Genomic DNA, 22,716 nt, shown 5'->3' on the forward strand with positions numbered 1-22,716 from the left:
TAGGTGAGAGGTGAGTTGAATTTATCACAAGGAGAAAGAAAAAAAAAACCTGAAAAAAACATTTCACAAACAGCCCAGCAGCATATATGAGAGACAGACAGATTTCTCTGGAAATGTCTTGGTTTTCTATTTGCTCATTGCAGGTAATCATTACCTTTTGATTTGAACAGCTCTGTGCAAATTCATTTTGTCCTGCATCTGTATCTAGGAAATCCCTGACTACTGCAAATATAGGGAAAGAAATGTGATATAGAGGTAGGGCCATACACTTTGCTGCTGCATTGCTGCTTAACCTTGTGTGAAGTACTTGTGCCTCGTCTTCGTTGAAAATTAGAACTACTCAATCTTCTGTCCACCCTTTTTCCAAAAATGAGGCTTTTCTCTAAAAAAAGTTGTTGATAAAACAACTTATTTGTATTCTTATTTGAGAATAATATTTGGATTTGATCACAAAAAAAAAAAAGTTTTAAGCTGTATTTTCAGTAAGAAAACCCTAAACAAAAATATCCTTTTAAAAATAATGCATTATTATTTTCCTTCCTCTAAGAAGTCTGAGCTGCCCTTTTAAAATACATTAGCCTCTGGGGCACCATCTGGGTCACAGCTGTTCTCATGGTGTGACATATCCTAATTGGGGCTCCTATACAGGTTTCACAGTTTCGTAAATGCTGTTATAGCACAGTTTAGTTCCACTCAAAGGTACAAGACCAGTTTTAAATGCCAGTCCAAGTACTGTCATATTCTAGTGTGGTTTAGCACCTCTTTCCCTCTCTGTCATCATTGTGAGGCTGGCAGGTTTTCCATTTCTGAGATAAGGAGAACATTATTTACTGTCTCAAAATGCCATGAAGTTTGATTAACATAGATGCAATATCCCCAAACTACATAACTAGCAAACATTTGTGTTAATTTCTTTCTTGATTTTGAAATTGCCTTTTTTTTTTCCTTCTAATGTAGCCACTTAGGTAAGCTGTTGCCATTTTGGTATCATTTTCAGCGCTGAATGACATGTGGGTTACTGTGCAGAGGTTGCCTTGCTGTTCCACCATTTGCTCATCTCAATTTGGGAACCACAGTCCTCATTAGAGCACAGGGAGTTGGAGAAGAGCTTCTTTACCTCCATCTGTCTTTGCGTTTGAATTTCAAAAGTAAGATTTCCCTGTGGGAGAGGAAGGACAAAAACGATAGATGAAGGAGGAGGTGTGTGACAGCACCAGGCTTAAATCCTGACCCAGGGTGGTGAGCCTCCCTCCTGAATACCCAGGTGCTGCGGCTGTTGGCTCTCTGGCGCAATTCTAGGTTTCTCCTGTAAGATCTTTTACACTTTGTTTAATCAGTTAAATAATCCTTGGGTCAGCCAGAGATTTTTCCACCTTGGAAGTAGACATTTTGGCTACTACTACTACAAAGATGTTTTGCACTCAGATTCCCCCAGCCCAAATGAATACATTTAATTTAAAATTCTTGGTTATTTCAATGTGGGTTTTGGGTTTCTTTCCTCTACCTTTTCACAAATGAGCCTGCTCTATGGTGCAGAAAGGAAGCTGACAACAGACCCCAAATGTCACATGACAGAAAAAATGTTTCCTGGCCATCTGTATTCAGGTTACTGCACTGGCAAACAGAGAAAAAAATAATGGGATAAATTGTTTCTAAAGCTATTAGGACAATTATGAGATTTTTCTTGTGATAAGCGTGAAATCTGGTTATTACTGCTTACAGCTACCTGAGGGCTAACGCTTCTCATAGGAGCTGAGAGTCTGGATCAGTATTGACATCCGTGTGGCTGTCAGCATCCTGCCGCTGGCGTGCACAGCTGCAGCCGAAATCTCACACAAGCAGGACAGGAAGAAACAAACTCCAGCAGTGACCTCACCAAGACTGATCTCTGGGTTTTGACTTGCTATGGATGAGTATCCTTGGTTTCGGTGTAACTGCTGAATCTCTTCCCTAAATATCAAGATAGCAGTGTGAGTTCTGTTTATTTCCAGGGGCTCTGCACATGTTAGTCATTAAGGATGAAATATTATCTGTTACTGTTACAACTGCTTCCATAGATCCAAAGAGTTAAAGCCAAGACCAGAACCCCCTTGTGTGACCCACCACACAAAGAAAGAATACAAAGAGGTCTTTGCTCCAAACAGTTTACAAGCTGTTTATTAGAGAAAAGATGGCAAGCAGAGGCAGATCAACTGATTGAGGAATTTTATGAAACAGGGAGTTTGGTCAGCAAGATCAGCAGCAATTTCAGTCTGTCAGGTGCCTTTTCATCACTGGTTTGTTTAGAGACACCATCCCTGTACATGCTGGGAACTGAGGGACCTCTGGGTGGGGAAGAGTTGTCTGCACTACTCACAGAATCAAATGTGGGTTTTTTTGTGGACCAAGCTTTCATTTTATTTGTTGCTTTGAACCAAACCATGTTGTAAAAAGCAAGATCTGACCTTTTCTGTCACTTTATTAGCATCCACAGTCCCAGCCCGTTGTTTATGACCATTACCTGAAATTCATATTTGTTGAGCCAGCTGCTGTTTGCTTTGGCTCGTTTGATCTTTTTCTGTTATCGACTTCCCCTTTCCGCAGTGCTTAGAGAGAGGGGCTGAGGGAAAGAGTTTCTCGACTTATAAAGTGTATGTAGGCAAACAGTCACCATAACATACAGTATCCAGTGTGCTGAAAACAACCTTTTCTGGCAGGTTTCTTGTTCTCTCCATCAAGACTTTTGCTCCTGGAGGGGTGAATGCTGTGCTGAGTATCATCTTCTGCTCAATAAGAGTTTATAGATTAGATTTTGAGGCTTCATGTGCCTGTTAGTGGTATCATTTTGCATTCACATCTACTTTCAGCAGTGTCACAAAATCAGGTTTTAGCTAAAAGGGTCTGTTGTTGCCTGTAACTAACTCACCTCTTGCATAGCGCAAACCTCCAAATTCTATTTCAGCAGTAGCAGGCCTTTCAGAATAATATCTGGCTATGATTTAAAGATTTCTGGTAAAATACAACCCATACAACCCTACACGTGTTTCTCCATGACTCACCTTTCCTGTCACCTTTGTATGCCTTATCATATTTTTAATGTGAAATTATTTAGCATCAGTTTTGAGCTGGAGCTGATTCTCATTATGTCTTTTTCTGGAGGAAGGAACCACGCAGAATCCAAAATACATGTCTTGTACAGGCTGTGAATAAGGCACCTGTGAACAAAGCACCATCAATCCTTCTTTGAATAAATGGAGGAGAAGGGGTACCTTTTACTCTCTTGCTGTGAGCCATGTTTTCCAGACTTACTTAGATTAATTATGGGTCTAATTTTCTTTCAATTGCAGATAGGATTGGGGGTCTTAGCTGCCTACCTTTTGGTTCCACCATTTCACAGATTCAGAAAATACCTGTCTATGGCTGAGCTGACAATCTCACCCTGTAAATATTCTGTGGAAAGGTACAAACCATTACACATACATCTTTTATGACCATGAATAATCAGGGACACCCAGCACTGCAGCTCCCATGTGTTGAACAAAATGGTTATCATCTTGATTAAGGAAGTAATCTCCATGCTGAATCAGGATTAACTTGAAAAGCCATGATTTCATGAGCTGCAGAAAGTCACTCCCTTTTTATTAGAGTTCTGTTAATTGTATACGGAGAAATCAGTCTCATCAGGATTATCCTTGTTACAATGTAATTCTGCGTTTTCATTTTCTTTGACAGATCTAAAAGACCTGCAGATTCTCTTTTTGCTCCAAGCAGCCCATGGTTTGACTTAGGACATGTTAAGTCAATGAATTTGTCAAGGGAGCAAATAGTTAACAGCTAAATAGTTCAATGTTCTGTCAATGCAGGCTTTCAGAAAAGTATTAAATAGTCAAGAAAAAGAAATGGGGAAAAAACAGTTGCCAAGCCTCTTTAGTGCTTTGTCTGTACCCTGCTAATTTCTGCCCCAACAATCTTTCATGCACAGTTGCCTCTGTTTCCTCTTGACAGGCAATCCTGACCCAGCCCTGTCCTACCTGCTGGCTGAAGGACAGTGGTTTGGTTTCCATTTCCAGGGCACATATCCAGCAAGGGATTTCTATCAAAAATACTAAGTCTTTTCTTGTGAATCTGGAGCAAAGATAGCTGTAAACCCTGCCAGATGCCTTTGTGGTAATGCATCATCTTCCTTCAACTTTCAAACTTACAGGCATTAAACAATGCTTTCCTAGCCAACAGTACCTCTGCATGCTGATGAGAGTTAATGACATGATGCTCTCTTCTCTTCTCTTCTCTTCTCTTCTCTTCTCTTCTCTTCTCTTCTCTTCTCTTCTCTTCTCTTCTCTTCTCTTCTCTTCTCTTCTCTTCTCTTCTCTTCTCTTCTCTTCTCTTCTCTTCTCTTCTCTTCTCTTCTCTTCTCTTCTCTTCTCTTCTCTTCTCTTCTCTTCTCTTCTCTTCTCTTCTCTTCTCTTCTCTTCTCTTCTCTTCTCTTCTCTTCTCTTCTCTTCTCTTCTCTTCTCTTCTCTTCTCTTCTCTTCTCTCTCCTCCTATCTTCTCCCCTCCCCTCCCCTCTCCTCTTCCATACTTGTTTTGGTAGCTATCATTCTGCCTGACACTGCAGACCTTCAGGTACAGACAGCAGTGCTCTATTGGCACTACTACAGAAACAGCTAATTTCATTTTTAGGGAGGTAATTACATGTTTACTCCATCTGCAGCCTCAGGGACTGGTACTTACACAAACCAGCTCCTCAAAGACCGTAACAGGCATTGTAACAGTGTGGAGTTTGGGGAAGCTGTCCTGCTGAATCAGTGCGATGTGGCCTGGGCTGGATTTGCTGGGGTCATGCTGTGGCTGCAGGCTGGGTCGGGCAAGGCTGCGGGAGCAGCAGAGCTGGGTTCGGAGGGAGACGGGGTCAGCCCATAGCAGTGGTACGAATGTTTTCAAAAATGGCTGGATTGTCACTCTATTGCTAGGAGACAAAATAGCTTAATTCTCTGGCAAACCCTGAAGTGAACACTCGCTTATAGTCCAGGCATTTATATCCTATTTAGAGTATTAGCAATTTGGAAGGAAATAAGGAAAGGAAAGAGGGGGAGGGAAAGAAGGGGAAAGAAATGGCATGTTTGTGTTTAAACCTGATCTTTGAGAACAAGCTGCCTGGATCCTGCAAGAGCCCTGACATACCTGAAAGTGACAATACTGGATAAATGGGAAAAAACCTCACTCACTATGTTTAAGTTTCATGGATGTTTTAATGCCATTGGGATGTTTTACAGGGTCAAAATATGAATAAAACCTCAGGATTTAGCCTTCAGAAAATCACTGACATGAAAAGCCTTGTGATACTTCAGCTCTGTAAAAGGAGGTCTGGTATTTAAAAATCAGCCTGAATAAAAGCACACGTGCTTCTTTTACTTTTGTATTATTTTATTTTTTAATGAGGATGTTTTCAATATAATAAATGTAATTATACTTAAGACTACATAGGAGCAAGATAGGAACAGGTAAGGTTCTTCAGGATGGTTGCACCACAGGGTAGTTTTCTGTGTTGTGCATCTCTACTAACTTCATTAGGATTGCAGCAGAGCCGGCCTCAGGGAAGCTCTGGATTATCTATAGAGCCAGCACCCCACTGGAGACCTCATCTGCAAAGGACTGAATCACCCAACTCGCATCATCAATACTCCAATGAGTAGAGGCGGGCAGAATTGCTTTGTGAACAGATGCTCCCTCTACACATGTTAGCTTTCATACCAGAGACATTTCTTGCCTGGTGTACAGCTATTTCAAGCCTGGTGTTCAGCTTTGTGCTTTATTCCCAGAGGAGAAAATGGCTCAGGCTTTATTTTGCCAAATGAGGGAAAGCTGGCACAGCCAGGAGTGCCAGAATGACACACAAAAAGGCCAGAGATGACAATTTGGCTCTGCCTGCTTCCAAACTTTGCTTGCATCAATTCTAGTGGGCATCCAAAAGGAAAGATAAAAGAAATGTGGAACTGAAGAGGGAGTTACCCTCTAACCTTTCCTCTCTGTAGTGTCAAAGCTTTCACCTGCGTTTTTATTAGCAATGTGCTCTGCATATTTGAGTTTCGCTACTTGATGGTACTCTTCTGAATTCCTACAGTTTCAACAGGTGCCTTAAAGATGTGTGATCAATAACATTAAAAAGGAACTGGCTATTTCTGTGCAAACTTTGCCAGAAATTTAGCATCCAACAAATTATAATTGCAAACCATCACCATGAATATTAATCTATAAAAAAAAGTGATGTGAAAGATTTATTAGATTCTAGGCAGATTTGGAAGCAATTCTGCAACTGGTGCAAATGAAAAGTGTCAGTTTGTCTTCATGGGGCTACAGTCATTTACAGACTGAAATTTTTCTGTTTGTTCCCTGAGGCTTTTACAAGAGGACATTCAGTGTATTGGGAAACCCAAAAGTATATTTCACAGGAATTAAAGATGACATTCTTAAAAATTTCCTCATGATTACATCTGATCAGCTTATTTGTCTTGGCAAAGTTACAGGGTTTTTCAATCCAAGCACCTCGGTTCACTGGTATGTACACCTCATGTAATTTTTCCTGCACAAACTAGCTGCAAAGTAGGTAATTCCAAAAGAGTGCCAAATGTACAAATTAAATGGGAAACACAACAATAATTGGAATAAACCTAGTCTGGTGTGATCTGCGATATTTTGATATATGAATATTAAATGCTGTAGCAGCTGGGTGGTTCAGAGAGGGTCTTTTTGGCTTTTGCAAGCTCTCGGCATGTTAACGGCTATGGCTGAAATGCCTGTATTTGCGGTGGGAAATGGTACTGGAGGTGAGATTTGCAGGTGGAGGCTGGATATCTCATATCCATTGTAATCTAAAGGAGTGGCCGCTTCATCCTCATCCTGGACATCATGCGTAGGCGAAAGGGCAGGATCACTAGTGTCTTGAAAGATTTAAAATGTGCTCGTATCCACATGCTCTTGAAATAACACAGCCTGAATAATCTAAAAGTCATCTGATTTCAGTTATCACTTAATATAGGTTAACAAATCCTAGGGAAAGCCATGTGACATTCGCTTTTCACTGTAACTCATCTAGAAAATGAATTTAATTTAGCTTTCACTTAACTGGGTAAAGGGAATAAATTGTGTTAACTGTTCTTTTTCTTTAAAAGGTTTATTTGTCCCAGAGTGGCGTAGGGCACAAATGTTGAATTTTAACTCCTTATTTTCCAGACAACTACAGAAAAATATATGAAATCTGAATATTAACATTTGTAGGAACCTGGTATTTTAGTATTTTAGATATGTTTTCTGAAGTCTTTTTGAATTTCAGGGAATAAAGACTCATATAGTCAGAATTTATTTACATAGTTTACTGAAGAAAAAGAAGTATTTTCAACAATAATAGAGAGAAACTCATTGTTTATACTGAAAGGGGCAGGGTTGTTGCCAGCTTCTATGTTACTCTACAGTTTTGGGTATACAGTGAAACACAGAAACACACACAAATCTTGCATTTCTTGATGGACATTTTTAAGGGCACATAAATATCTTGCCAGTAGATTTTAGATAAACAATGACTTGCTCTGGAACACTTTTGGTATCTTGCAATTTTGTTAGCTTTTTGGTCCATTTCTCTCTTCTTTTGGGGGTATAAGTAATGGATTTTGTCACTCTCCTATCACTCATTTCCTTATAAATCCCAGGGAACAGCAAAAATTTCTGCCATAATGCTGACCCTAAGTCAAATCCATCCATACTATCAGGAGAAACTGGAAAAACCAACAGTCCCAAATGCAGTGGCCCCTCCAGGACTCCCCATGCTCTCAGGATTTTTGATGCTCTCTCCTGGATCTGTCACCATCCCTGCCCAGGTAAGAACAGTCATTGACCACTCTCAGCCCACATTTCACAAGCTTTGGAAAGCTTGCTGTGGCCTCTGTGACCACCAGAGAAGACCATGAAATATTTAAATACAAGAAAATCTGTGTTTTTCTTGTGAGTTATTCCTCCCTACCAAAGAGGTTAAGGAGATCTACTTATTTCAAACCCCCCCCTACTCAGTTCTCTTGAGACCCTACCTAGGATACTGCATTCAGCTCTGGGACCCCAGCATAAGAAAGACATGGAACTGCTTGAGAGGGTCCAGAGGAAGTCATGTGTAGGGGCTGGAGCACCTGCCCTATGAGGACAGGCTGAGAGAGTTGGGCTTGTTCAGCCTAGAGAAGGGAAGGTTCCAGGGAGACCTTATAGCACCTTGCAGTACTTAAAGGTGGCCTCCAAGAAAGATGGGGAAGGACTTTTTACAAGGGCATGTAGTGATAGGATGAGGGGGAATGGTTTTAAATTGAAAGAAGAGAGATTTAGATTAGATATTAGGAAGAAATTCCTCACTGCAGGGGTGGTGAGAACTGCAGGAGTGGTGAGGTTGCCCAGAGCAGCTGTGGGTGTCCCATCCCTGGCAGTGCCCAAGGCCAGGCTGGACGGGGCTGGGAGCAACCTGGGCTGGTGGAAGATGTCCCTGCCCATGGCAGAGGGGCTGGAACTAGATGGTCTTTAAGGTCCCTTCCAACCCAAACCATTCTGTGATTCTATGATTCTATATGCCTGCCCATGCTGTATGGAGACTTTCCATCTTGAAGATCTGTAGAAGCTTGGACACCTACAGTAAAAGCACAATCCCTTTACAGAAGGCAAGGCTGGGCCACAACACCAGCCCAAGGGCAGCAGTATGTGCTGGGGATGCTTGAGGATGCCTAAGGATGATGTCTTCTGAAGGCGGTTCCTCTTCCCTGCCTTTGCCAGTGTGACCTTGCCTTGGCCCCTTGTTGCAGCGCTGTCAGCCTGCTGGTCTCTGAAGCTGCTTCACTTCAGCCCTTTCATGGTGGCCTGCCTCACCTTCCTGCCTCTGATCGAGTTCTGTTTCAGCTTTATGAGCATGTCTAGTGTCCTGAACCAGCCCAAAGCAATACCAGATTTTGTTCTCCATTCCCCTGGCCATGTCCTGCCGTGGTTGAAGAGATCCCTGCAAGGTCACAGTGGTGCCTCTGCAGTCAGGTATAGCCATTTATTTGGAAATACATGAAGTTTTATCTGAGGTTCCTAATCTTTTTTTTTTTTTTTTTTTTTTTGGGGGGGGAGGTCAGGGAAGGGATGGTTAGAGAGGCATATTTGTGCCATTTTAACTTTCTACTCAATCTTAATTTTGTGGGGCATTCATTTTGCAGTCTTACTGTGTTGGGATATTAATTTCCCATTTACAGTCTATAGGAAGAGACTTTTAAATGCTTCTTAAGTAGATGAGTCAGAGTAAGAGACATTTTATTCGGTGTGACCCAAATCTGATGTTCATAATTGCGTATAGTCTGACTACACGTCAGGGTTTTCTGTGCTTGTAACAAACTCATTGAATTTGTGGGGAAGTTTTTTATTGTTCTCAGTGAATGAAATATTGTTTTTTCTTTCTTGATCACCATGAGAAGGAGCCAAGAAGCAATTTTGGAGCTGACAACTTTTTGCGAGGCTGATCTGGAATCCTCAAATTTTTGAGGATATTTGAAAATAATTCAAAACTCTTAAAAGTCACATTAAACATCTGATCAAAGTGTTTTGGGTTCCATTATTGTGGATTTCTTAAACAGAAGCAGATGGTATTTTATCATGTGAAAGCACTGAGATTTCCTTCCTTTTGGTTTTATCTAGGGGGAATACTATTCATATGAATACTTAAGTAATTCCCGAAAAAAAACCCCAAAAACAAAAACCCACAAAGAAATAAAAACCTAGCTTGTTTCCCAGAACTCTTCCTAATGAGGTAACTTGTCCTTCTCTGTATCACTGTCTATTGCACCTTCCAAAATAAAACCTGGAAGCCCATGATTCCCCGCCATTAAAACGCTAGCGCATAAACAAACAGGTTTCAATATTTATATCTTTTGGTTCATCAGTGTTCCCCTGATAATAAAATTTGAGCAGAAAATCATGACTGGCCTTAAGCATCACTATAGACAGGGCTTAGCTAGGAAACAAATCCCAGTTAGCAGGGTCACACTGAAGTCCTTTCTCTTCTAATTTTAATAATAAATTGAAATTACCTATCAGCTGAATTCTCCCATGAAATTGACAGTGGGGCTGCATCCAGATTTAAAGCTTTGCCCATATAATCAGCTGGCTCGGATGGGTCCTAAAATTAATGTTTCTGTATTTTTCTCCTGAAACACACTGCCTTTCTCACACCCAAGTGGAACACTGTTCCCTCCCCATCAGCTTTGCTGCTGCTTTACTCATGCTTTGCCCCAGAACTACAATTCAGTAACTTTCTAAGTCTGTGGGTTTGCCTCTATGTTATGAAGAAATGTTGCTGTGCTTCGGGGTTACAGTGAAGGCTACAAAAGCAGTTTATGCTCTTTTCTGTCCAAAGTGGCTGTCTGAGGCAACGCAGAGCAGTTCTGCGTTACAGGAGATCTGAGCGGTGATTCTCCCGGTGACATGATTAAAGGCAGATTTTCTCTGGGAGTCAAAAGTGGATTCTCAGGGGGTGATTTTATGAATTAAGGAGGCAGGACTGGTTCTGTAAGCCAGGATTAGTCCTGTCTCGTCTAAATCAAAATGAAAACTGAATATATATATTTTTCTTTGCTGTATAGGATAATAAGGACTTCAGGACTGTCAGACTATTACCATGACTGATGTTAAGTGAATACTGGCTCTCAGCACTCTCCATTTCTATGAATTTTGCATAGAGGTTAAGAAAGATAATGATCTTCATAAAAGCAGCTCCCAAAGTCGGTGCACAAGATGGGGAGTTTCAGTGCCTGGAATGTGGATGAGGTATCCACTGCCCTGGAGATTGCTTCCAGACCTGTGTTTCTAAGATTAGCGAGGGCTCTGCTTTCCGTTGTCCTGCATAACGGTATCATGTCAACAGGGCACGTTAGTTTAATATAAATTGTACATAACAGTTTTGCATTTCTGCTAAAAAAAATGGACCTTTTTTTCCTGGCCTAAAATCAAAGCACTGTTAAAACTTATAAAACATTTAAAATTCAGTTTTATTGTGGGGAAAGCCACAGGTATTTATAGTTTTGGAGAACGAGGAATTCCACCCAGAGCTGGACCCAGGGCCGTTCAGTTTCTCCGACATTACCATGCTGTGACTTGCAGACCGTGGCTTGGAGAAATAACCTCGTGTTTGGACACAATCTTGGTGAAAAACAAGAGTCTTGATACTGGCTCAGTCATTTAAATACCTTGCAAGAGCTTTGTAGATCTACATTTAATCTTCATTGTAACAAGTGGAAATAGTGCTGAAACTAACACTAGTTTGGGACGCCCCTGAGCAAGTATATATCTACAGCACTGACACCTGCATTTCAATGAGCTGCCTAGACCCTTCTAGAAAGTAGAGAGAAATAGGTATCTATTGGACGTAATTCATCCTGGTTTTGTGCAGATGTCTGAGATAAGCCATGTGAATCCAAATGTGCAGCAGATGGCTCTGAAATATTTGATATTCTGGCTGCTCCACCTTAAAAATCAGAGAGAGCTTTAGTCTATTTTTAGCAGATCAGTGTAACGGGATAAAATTCTTCAATAAGTCAATACATAACAATCATTCCGCAATCTTTTTTAATCAAAATCGTGGCTGGTACAACACACTCCTATTCTTAGCTCACTTGCTTAATATGTGTTATAAACTCAGTGCTACAATTGCAAGGAGACCCCGCGATCTCTCCCCTCACAGCCTTGTTGAACACAGCAGCTTTGATGAACGCTTGCCAGTGAGACTCCCTTCCCCATAGACTCAGTTGCCAACTTTGCAGCATCTCCGCAGCTGCCAGCTTGAGGGACTGCTGATGCTGCTTTGGGATGCTTGGCATGGCAAGCTGACTTTGTTTTAATATTGCTCTTCCTTGGGTGACACTCTGCCAAGAATTTTTCAGATCTCTGAAATGACTAAGGAAGCTTTAAAGTAAAATGAACATCACTTAATAAAATGCAACATAAGAAATCAGTTATTTGGTTTAGAGAGACGTAACAAAAGGTAAATGATAATATACCTTATAGTTTCCTCTGTGCTGGCAATGGGATGTCTCAAAACTAGCTGGTGAACATATTACAGATGAAGAAGGTCCTCTTGGGTAGCCTGATCCAGGTTTACAGCCCATTAGCACAAAAACCTGAGTGTGATGGGTGGCAAAAAGTGTATCAGCCTTCACAGCAGCTGTGCTATTGTTAAACCTACAGGATTTGGGGGATTTTTGACTTCGGCTGCCTCCAGGTGATTCGCTTTTGGTTGATGCTGTATTTGGGAAATCCCATTCACCTGTGCCTGCTGGAGACATGCAAAGGGATACCCACAGAGAGCAGCCTTCTGGGAAGCTGCATCTTCATGCTGGTGCCTATGTGGAAAGGACAACTGCAACTGAAGCAGGATGAAGCACCCAATTCATCTCACACAACAAAACATCTATATGTTGCCTCACTATCAGGGACAAAAGCATGAGGTTGGTTCTCCTTGTTTTCTTCCAAATGGACATGGAGTGTTTTCCTGTGATTCCCTGGGGAGAGGAAAAGGAAAGTACCTGGCAGTATAAGCCAGGTGCATTGGCTACACAAGTGAGTGTTGTATTTGGAAATAAATTACATTTTACTAATTCGGTACTTCTGACATAAGACTTCTTTGCAGTTTGGCTTCACGAGTTTTTTGTCTTCTGTGTTTGTATTGTGCTCAGCAAATTAAAGACTTGTTGTCATCAGCCTCGGGCATTAATGGATTACCCATACAACAGCAGCCTGTGCATTCAGCTGACCACCTCATTGCCTGTGCCCATGCGAGCAGAGGTGACGTCTGTCTCTGTTCAGCTGCTTGTGACACAGCAGGAAGAGGGCTGAGTCACCTCTGCTGTCACTGTTGCTTAAAGCATCTTTGCCTGCCCGGTCATCTGGAGCATTTGGAGGTCAGCTGGGTTACCTCTGTTTGGCCACTTCAGTCACCAGAAATATATATAGGTATATGTTGTGTATTACACACACACATATATTTTTATTAAATATAAATATATGTATATTTAATGAACACTTAAGTTTAGCAGAAAGATGCTGAGAAACAAGAATAATCAGTCAGCAGAATTTGTTGCCGCATGTGGGAAAGCGGTGGAGAAGCAAGTTGTGCAGCTATGGCAAAAACACCTAGTCATTACGATGGGTGAGCTGAGTACAACCTCACATCAGCTTTTGAAAAGGCTTGTAGTATTTTCATTACCTTGATAAATGTCAAGGGTCACTTTGAGTCTTAAAACAGAGATTGCTTCGACGAAGCTTTTAACTTCAGGCTGACATTTTACCTTACCTCCACGGTAAAGCATGTTTTTGAGATTAATTCAAACACACTATTCACTTTGCAAGGTTAATTTCAAATTCAGTTGGTCTGATCTCTTGCAGGTCTGTGTGTTTCTAATGACGTTAATGTTTGTATTTTTTAAAGCCAGAGATACTAAAGATTCACTTTGCCCTCACCTTCACTATTTTTGGTAATACCTAGGGATGAGTTATTACATAGCCTCGCAAGGCATTAAAAAAACATCTTTCCAGCTTTCAGCAGGTAATAAAATGTAGGTAAAACAGCAGCACAGCTCTGCCATCTTTTTGGTCTGGGGTGGTGCTGTTAGCTGTTTTTGTCCCATCCTGAGATACTTGGTCCTCCTTGTGGCCCTGGAGGCCTGGCTGACCCCTGAGGAGTTTGTGCCAGGACCAGGCTCCTTACGGGTCATCCTGTATCTTTCTGTGGGCAGGTCCATGCTGGAATGAGCATCCACATACCAAGGACAATTAGACACGTGCTCCAGCTTGAGCATCTGTGGTCCTGTAGAAGCTTGGATCATGGAGACTTGCACTCCAACTTCACTTGCTCAATACTGCACTTTTTTGGCCGTACAGACAGACAAACCCCTCCTGTCCTGCCATAAGTCCTTCTCATCCAGCCATCTCAAAGGCTGAGTAAACACTAATCTACAGAGAAAGAAACTGAAATAAAGAGATACAAAGTGGTTTATCTAAGAGAGCAGAAAACAGTTCAGTCTGGGGAGGAAGACCCATAAAAGCATTGTTCGTCTCTCAAGTCTATTGAAATCCCACCTTAAGCCTTTAACTGAGGTGTAAGTAAACTTTGGCTTGATGTCCTGCAAAAGAATGTATTTTACCTGGAATGAGTCAGTAGTAGTGATGCAAGTGGAAAAGTCATTCCTGGAGCACTCATTTTACCCACCAGAGACAGCTCTCTTGCAGGTCCTTGTCCTCACCGTGCTGCTCTGCATCTCTGTAACCAGCGGGGCTAGCACATAAACTGAATCTCTGTTCAGAAAGTGGGATTTAAAATGCACTGGTGTGCCTCGCAGACTTCTAGTTTGAAATATTTTCTTGTGAGTGAGTTTGTAGTGAAAGGGGGTGTTGGGAAAGACATTGGGGAAAATGCATTTTTGGGTAAGGTAATAAGTTAATCAGCAGCTTAAAGGGGGAAAAATCAGACACCAAGATAAGTGGTGAAGAGGAAAGCAAATCCACGAGAGAACAATTAATAAAGCAACAAAATTACATTTACAAGTATTCTTCTTAGCTTAGTGCCACTTGAGCACTAGTATGTTAATGTGGTAGGCTATTTATAGTGCAATAAATCGCTTCACCCCTTAAATTGCAAATTTACATTTGTGTCTTTTGAAGGCTGCTGTGTGTTACCAAATTTAAAGGTGCTGACAGAGCAATCGGTATTTTGTGGAGCAAATCAAACTAAGACTTTATGTCAAAACAACATCATCCTGAGGGAGCTGGAGAAGTAAACGTGCAGCCAAAGGTGTATTCCCTGCTCAAGTACTGCCGTATTCCCTGTGAGGGAAACAGCTTATACTCTTAAAGACGCTGTAATACTCTTTAATCTATAGGACTCAGAGCATCTGCTTAAGAGACAGTTCACCCTGACGCTACTTGTGGAGCAACCAAGGCTGACTGAGGCAGCTGCTGAAGGTGGGGACTGGGCTGCTGTGGTATGTATGTGTCTGCTTCCTCCTCCTGTGGAAAACCACACAAAGCCCAGCTGTCCTCCAGATCATTGCATCCTTCCCCCAGATGAGTGGCCCCTCCCTTTTGGAAAGGGGGTGAAAGCCCCCAAGTTGGGGGCCTGCTCCTCTGCTGGTCTTGACCCCAGACCTCCTTCTTTCCCTAAAGATCCATAGGGAAGAGCTAGGTTTGATGAATTAAAACATGTGGGAGTTCCAAGAGAGGAAGGCTGGAAATGCAGCAGGACAGACAGAGTTTATGCAATCTTTATTTTTGAGCATGCAGGCATCTGCTAGCCGCACCTGAGTGGCTGCAGCAATTGTTTTCAGAAATTAAACGTAACAGAGTCCAATGTGCTGGGTAAATACTCTGTGACTCATACAGAGCTGAACTACAGAAAAACCTGAGCGGTGACTGTCGCAGTGTTAGGACAAAATAACTTCTCAAATAGATGATGCATGTGGCAGGTAGACGTGCTATCTAATTGCAGTAACTGACAGAGAGAAGAAGAGGTCGTTATGAAGGTTTTGCATTAGCGCACACATTTGATGGTATTTTTTTGCTTTTGGGAGTGGTAATGATGGAGGCGAAAGCCTCCCAGATGCTGAGAGAGCTTCTAATGGCAATGTGCATTTTAAGCTTTCCCTGTCAATAGCTGAAAAACCATCTAACACCAACATGCTCTGATTTAACATACGTAGATCCTTACCCGCAGGAGCATTAGGAGTCAGGTGCAACACACATGGCTATAGCCTCCTTAGAGCTGAAGCCCTACAGATATAGATGGAACTTTACGTTGACTTGTAGGTCGGCATGTCAGGGTAGATCAGGCTGCCTGGTCACAGCATCACCTTGGAGTCACCTTGAAAAGACCTGTTTCAGCAGCATGCTCACATAGGATCAGTGCAACTTCACACCCATGTAGGTGATATCAGAGTCGGTCTTCTCACATGATAAATCACATCTCTGCCTTCCACTAAAATGACTTTGTTTCAGTCTCTGACACTTAGTTGGGTGCTTTTTATTTGGAAAAACTGGTTTTGAAAGTTTACAAAGGCTCCTCTGGGAGCAGAAAATCAATATTGTTGTTAGTGAGTTACAGTTGTTTGCTGCCATTGTGTGTGTCAACACTACTGGCAGTGTCAGCTCAATTAATTTTGCTGCCAACCATAGCACCAATATGGTAACAAAACACGCCATATCCACAGAAGTTCCTGTTTATCAAACAGGTGGGACTTTCAAAGCATTTTAATGTTGGCTCATTATGCTCACACCAATTTCCCTGGGAGAGCCCGGCATTGCTTTCTTTGAAGATTTTGAAGAGTCAGGAGATGTTGTCCTTGGTTCAGGGGAAGCAGAAAGACCTTTGAGAAGACCCTCGAAAATGCAGCCTTTTAATCACAAAAGCCTTCATCAGATCAAGCTGTTCAGCAGAAAATATGTGCCCCCTTTCCTTGCAGGGGACACTATCATAGAATCATAGAATGGCTTGGGTTGAAAGTGACCTTTAAAGGTCATCTAGTGCAACTATGTGAAAGCTTTGTGACATTTTGATTTTTATTTTTCTAGAGAAGCAAGATGCTTCTGGTGGAGTGGGTGGGAGAGGGAGTTCTCTCTGCCACACCGTGAGTTAGTGGCCTCTGGCACTTCGGTGATGGTGCAAGGGACAAATGGTGGCTGCAGAAGTTGGGTAATGTAAGGACCCTTTGGGCAGGGATACAGCACTGTGCAGAGGCTGCTCTGCCTCCTGCTCTTTCCCAGAGCCGAGGATGTACGTCTGCAGAGCCCTTACTAACCTTCAGGGAAGATGATCAGCCTCAATATGCCCAGCACCACGAGAGACAAGAATACAGAATTAGCCAACATAACCTTTCTTTAGTGCACAGGGCTATTTATTGTGTCATTCATTGTAACTTTGTGCACACACCAAATCAGCACAGCCAGAGCGTATAGATTTTAGCCTTCTAATAGTTTGCACTTAATGCTCTATAAATAAACCTATGTTAGTTTTCATATTGCTCACCTCAAACCCCTAGACAGCACGTCCTCTTTGGGTATGATCATGTCATGATGGGTCCCTGAGAGTCATCTAACAAGGCTCGGTTTTGCACGCGAAGTCAGGAGAATCATCATTACTCAACACACTCCTGCTACCTGATAGCAGATAAATAGGTCTGCTGGGAAAAGGTGCCTGTGGATGAATGGCTAAGAAACTCTAATAGCAACAGTAAAAGGCTTTGGATGCTGATCCTGCTGTCTGTCATCAGTTATCTTGGAGATATTTACCACTGCTGTTCCTCCTTACTCGAAACAAACATGCTAACTGATTTTAATGCAGTGATCACCGCTTTTTATTCTATATGCACTGGAGGGAATAATCAGCTGGTCTATACATTTTAAAACTGATTTTTTTTTCTCTCCTTAGTCTAGAAAGCAAAGAAGAAGCTGCCTAATCACGTGGCTAACTCAAAAGCAGATAAATTCTTCTTTATGGCTGAATTTCTTGTGATTCAGACTCAACCAAGGCAGCTTACCTCTCTAACCTCTCTTCTCCAGGTCTGTAGATTAAAATGGTGCAAGAGTGCCTCGGGTCTTTTATGTTTAACCTTTGCACAGCTAATATTAAATTGTGTGTATTCAAGAAGCTCTTCTAGCGCCAAGCTATGAGCATGATTTACGGGAAAATTCAACTAAAGTCACAATGAGAGAAAGGATGAATAAAGACATCACAACTGGAAGGCTCCCAGAGGTTTAAATGGGATCCAAAAGATGAAGCTTGCTAGAAAAGCAAAATACAGGTACTCTAAATGTCTCCAGGGAGAAGAGACGAAAATCTAGCATTCAGGAACAAGGGTATTAAGAAAAGAGGGAAAGGGATAGATGCTGAGTGTTACGTATAGGAGTGAGAATTACAAAAAGGCAATAAAAGCTGATCCTGGCTTTTCTGAAGCCAGAAAGCCTTTTTTTTTTCCAGGGTTCTGCAGGTGTGAGTTTGTATCAGGAGGCTACAGCTGATGTGGTGAAGCCTGCATAGCCACATCACATAGCCCAGCAGCCACAGTCCCAGGTCCATTTGACTGTGCTGTACTCTGCTTTGGATGCAAATGGGGCTGTGCAGCATAGTGCGCGGGCCAGTCAGACGTGTGCCACTTCATACACGCCTAAATCTGGAGGACATGAACCTTATCTAAGTAGAACACCAGGCAGCAGAAAATCATTTAGGGTGGGCTTCATTTAACTGTGTGTAGGTGTCCATATCCGAGCTACCTATACAGTTAATGGAGAGAAAAGGCATTCAGCTCCTCTTAAAATAGGTGACTAAAACGCATCTGATGAGCACTCCCATCTCTTTTAGCTCTGGACACTTCCAGGCACCCTTCAGAAAAGATTCCTGATGACATGTTTATAACTACTTTTTTAGGAGAAGGGGAATGGTGCTCCCAAAGTACCCCACCCTAAGTTAAGGCCCCCAGCACTGGGCTCTTCCATGGGCTACAGGCAACCTTAAGGGAGACCCCACTGCAAACGTTACCCATTTTTTGTGGTGACTGCTTAGCCTCTGTCCCGACACATCAGCTTTCTCAGCATGACTCTCCAGACTGTCCTCGAATGGACTCACAATGGTGCTTGAGTGGCTTGAAAGTAGAAATGGTGTCTAAGTAAGTCAGAGCTGAAGCAGAGGTGCAGGTATAAAGCATTCTTTTATTATTGTGATGTATCTTGAATTTCCAAAGAGCCTGAAGAGTTTGGGAATCCAAAAGTAAGAACATGTGTGTGAGCAAAAGCACATTAAGGCTATTTTGAACCGCACTTAGCAAAGCACCAGGATGACACAACTTGAAAAAGTGCTGATTTTTATCTCAGATAAGGTATACCCTCATGGAGAGTGCTCAGAATACCAGGTTATATAGGAAAATATATAGTCTGTAAGAAAAAGGAGATGTCTGAGCATAATGTGCTGTGGTAGAGCCCACAGGTGGACGTGTTAGCAAATTAAAAAACATGATAACTGCTGTGGGAAAACCAGGTACCCTTCTAGAGGGATCACATAATTTAACCACTTGGAGAGTCACCAATGCTGGAAAATGAGTTCCAATGAAGAAACTCCAGGAAATTGCTTTATATTGGTTACCTTTTCCAAAAGCCGCAGTGAAATGTGAGTGCAGGCAAGGTGTTTAAGGAGTTTTCATCAGAAGCAGGCAGAGATAAAAAGGGTTAATAATTTCATTTACCCTATGATGTATTCCCACGCAAGCCAATGTCAGCCCACAGGCCTGACTAATCCCAAGTGTAGTTACTAATTGCTGTCATCCAAACAGTAGCTGGCAGCCATTTAATTTTCCCTTTCACTTGGTGTCACTAACATTAGCGACATACGGGCTGCTTCCCTGCCACGGCTAAATGGCTACTGGAGAAACCGATGGTTTGAGCTCTGCAAACATGAAAGTCCATGATTAACTTTAAGCAGCTCACTGATGTCAGGAAGAATCATTTACAGACCTGGATCCTAAATGCTTGAAAGCTGTTGGGCTTTTCTGGGCTCAGCTTACAACAACAGAACAAAGGTACACTTTTAAGAGCATCTTTAACTTATGCCAGACTGATGGAGAGGCATGATAAAACACAGGCAAATCTGGAGATGTAGCTTGAAACACCTCTCACACTTGTTGCAGTTCAAATTATTGCTCACTACTTAGTTTTCTTCCTTTCTTTTTCTTCTGTACTTTGACGTAGTAGCGCAGGGCAATTATTTTTAAATCAAATTGGATGATCCTTCTGAATTACTTTTGCATCTTCTCACTTAACTCAAAATATTAGGTCAAGATTTCAGATACAGGTCTCAAAACCCCCAGTTTCAGTGCCTGCTCTCTGCTTTTCCTAGATTTAAAAATCCTTTAACTCTGCTGCCTTGTATATAGTTGTTACTTTTTTCCAGTGTTAAAGTTACATGATGCTTCTCAGATCCAGCGCTGCTTTCCTTTACCACATTTGTGCATGTCTATCTAAGCTGATTAATTTTTAAAATAGTATGCTTTTTTTTTTTTTTTTTTTTTTCTTTTTCCTGCTGGCCTTAAGCTTACAATGCACTGCAGAATTTTTGCCATGCTTTTAAAGCTCAAGAAATTTCGGGACCTTCTGTCTTTTGGAAACATAAAGCAAAACAAAAAAAATCTCAGACTTTAGCGATTTTTTTTGCTAGGAAGACAGCAAGTCCCACAGAGGACAGTAAATAAATTTTTGGTAACATACAGCGAGCACTGAAGATGAGTATCTAGCCTTTTATTTGTAAATTGACTTCTTCCCATTCTGAGTTTTAAATTTAAGTAATTTAGTGAAACAAAAGGGTGACAGAGCAGCTGACAAAGCACACTCTGATACTCCCTTTCCTCACCCATCCCTATGCCATATGGGAGGTCTTCTCACTTGAACTGACTCTTGCCATTGTGTTAGTGGCCCTGTTGCCTTCTTGAGCGTACCTGGAAATGAGCAGTACATAAGGGCAGTGACCCTCATGCTGCAGAAGGCAGTTCTGCAAGCAGCCTCTGCCAGGGGGGCTTCTTCTTCCCACCCTGAAGTTTTATTCAAGGCCAACAACTGCAGTAAAAGAAAGAAGTGCACTTTTCTGGAAGTTGGCCTTGTACCCATTTTCCTTGTATGAAAAGACATGCTGAATCCAACCACTGTGATTTTCTCCCATGTATTTTCAGGCTGAGTTCCTTGCCGCACGTCCAGGAGTGTCAGCAGCTTTGTGTGTTTTATTTTAGCAAATGTAAAGGGAACTGCTGCTCCAGCTGCAATCGGCGTTCCTTGAACATTGAAATTTACCCCACAGTTAAGCCAAGCAACAAATCCTTGGGACCAACTGTGTGATCTAACTGGTCCAGGAGCACAGAACATAAAGCAGCATCACAATTTCTATTTTGTTCTCCACTTTTTCTGGAAAGATAATTTGACTTTTTCATGTAACAGTTTGCACAAGCTGCTTCATTTGGCACCATGGTGAGTGACGGGGACTGTCGGTGGAAGAACCCGTAACCCATTTTCTTTCCTCCAGCGAGAGCTGAAAGCAGGGCAAGGCTCAGTATAAGAACAAAGGGAAATTTCAAGCTTGTCTCTATTAGCAGAGTGTCGTCACAGAGCTCCCTTCTCGACTGCTCCAGCAAGGTCCTCGAATGACATAAAATGAGCAAATTAAACCATTTTTGTTTTAGCATACAGTCACAGCGATGACACCAGCCAGGGGTGGCAAGAGGGGTTACACGATGCAGGCAAAGATCTGACTCTACCATTACATTCCTCATCTCCTTTCAAAAGGTGAATAAAGGCTGAGTCAAGCCTGGATCGTGGTGGCCAGGAATTGCAGAAAAATTGCAAGGAAGAAAAAAAAAAAACAACTCACCCAACAAACTAGAAGTGGTAAAAAAAAGGGCAATGTATTGGAGTTCAAAAAGGTGGCTCCATAAGGACAGGCACATACTGTGCTACCGAGGAGGAGCCCTGTGTCTGCGCTGAGTTTTGCTGGTTAGGTGAGAAAGGAGGGAAGAGGCAGGGGGGAGCAGGAAAGGGAGCAGGTTTGGTAGAGGTGCCAGGGAGGCGGAGGACGGACAGAAAAACACTTAATTAGGCATTGAGTAGCTGGGCATCGCTGGGGCAGGGGGCACAAAATCCCGCTTGAAAGGCAACCACTGAGGGCACAGTCTGCATGATGCTGGGGATAATAATGATTTGGGTCAGGCCGTGCTCTCCCATCCATCCCACGGAGGAGGGTCGCTGTCGTGCTCAGGCGGGGAGGGCAGCGGTCCACCGCACATCCCACCCGGTGGGATCCCACCTTAGCGGGGATCACGGGCGACCTTAGCAGCGGCAGAGCGGGGCGGTGGGTGCCAGCACCCCGCATCGCCAGCAGCCGTGCGGGGCCGAGGTGCTGCAGGCCAGCACCCCGCAGGAGGGCAGGGCAGGGGGGTTCGCCCGCCCAGTGCCGCTCCCACCCCGCAGCCTTCGGGGCTGGGGAGATACAACCGGAGGGTGCAGCCGCTCTCCCGTTTGCCATGCCGGGGCTGAGCGAACCTCGGCAGCATGCGCCTGCGCTGCCTGCCTTCCTCCTCCTCCTCCCCCTCCTCCCCCTCCTCCTCCTCCTCCTCCTCCCAGCCCCTCCTCCCGGCTTTGGAGGTGCCGGCTGCCGGGAGCAGGCGGCCGGCGGGGCCGCTGCCGTCCGTGCCAGCCCGCGGGGTTATGCCCGGCGGCAGGAGGGGCTCAGGGCCAGGGGCAGCCCGACCCGCCGGCTGGGGCAGGGAGGTCTCCGGCAGGAGCAGGGGGCGGTGATCCTCCCCCCCCCGCTCCCCTCCAGGGGCGGCGCGGAAGGGGTGCGTGGGCGCTCCGCGGCGGGGGCAGAGGATGATGAGGAGGATGAGGATGCGGCGGGCCGGAGCGGAGCGGGGGTACCCGGGCAGCGCCTGGGTGTGCTGCTGGCTGCTGGGCTGGCAGGCGGCCGCCCTGCAGCTGCCGCCCTGCGAAGAGGTGAGATTTTCCTCCTCCCGGGGTTTTTCCCCATCCCTAATGGCGGGGGTGGGGGGTGGGGAAGGATGCACCAGGCTCGAGTGGAGGGTGGCACCCCAGGTGCTGGTTGCGTTGCCCCTCCCCGGGCTGTTTGCGGGACGATAGAGAGGTCAGACCCACGGAGAAGGACCC

At 43.4% G+C, this 22,716-nt stretch overlaps 1 protein-coding gene across 1 annotated transcript in view; it reads left to right on the forward strand.

Moving 5' to 3' along the window:
- The first annotated feature begins 9,544 nt into the window (after positions 1-9,544).
- ELAPOR2 (endosome-lysosome associated apoptosis and autophagy regulator family member 2) overlaps positions 9,545-22,716 on the forward strand; it is a 128,065-nt gene continuing 114,893 nt past the window's right edge. The window contains exon 1 of the mRNA XM_080390667.1: positions 9,545-22,545. Within this exon, the coding sequence (XP_080246793.1) occupies positions 22,423-22,545 (123 nt within the window). The 5' untranslated portion in view covers positions 9,545-22,422. The remainder of the gene's footprint in view (positions 22,546-22,716) is intronic.

Source organism: Falco punctatus, assembly GCF_963210335.1.
Source record: "Falco punctatus genome assembly, chromosome: 6".
Lineage (NCBI taxonomy): Eukaryota > Metazoa > Chordata > Aves > Falconiformes > Falconidae > Falco > Falco punctatus.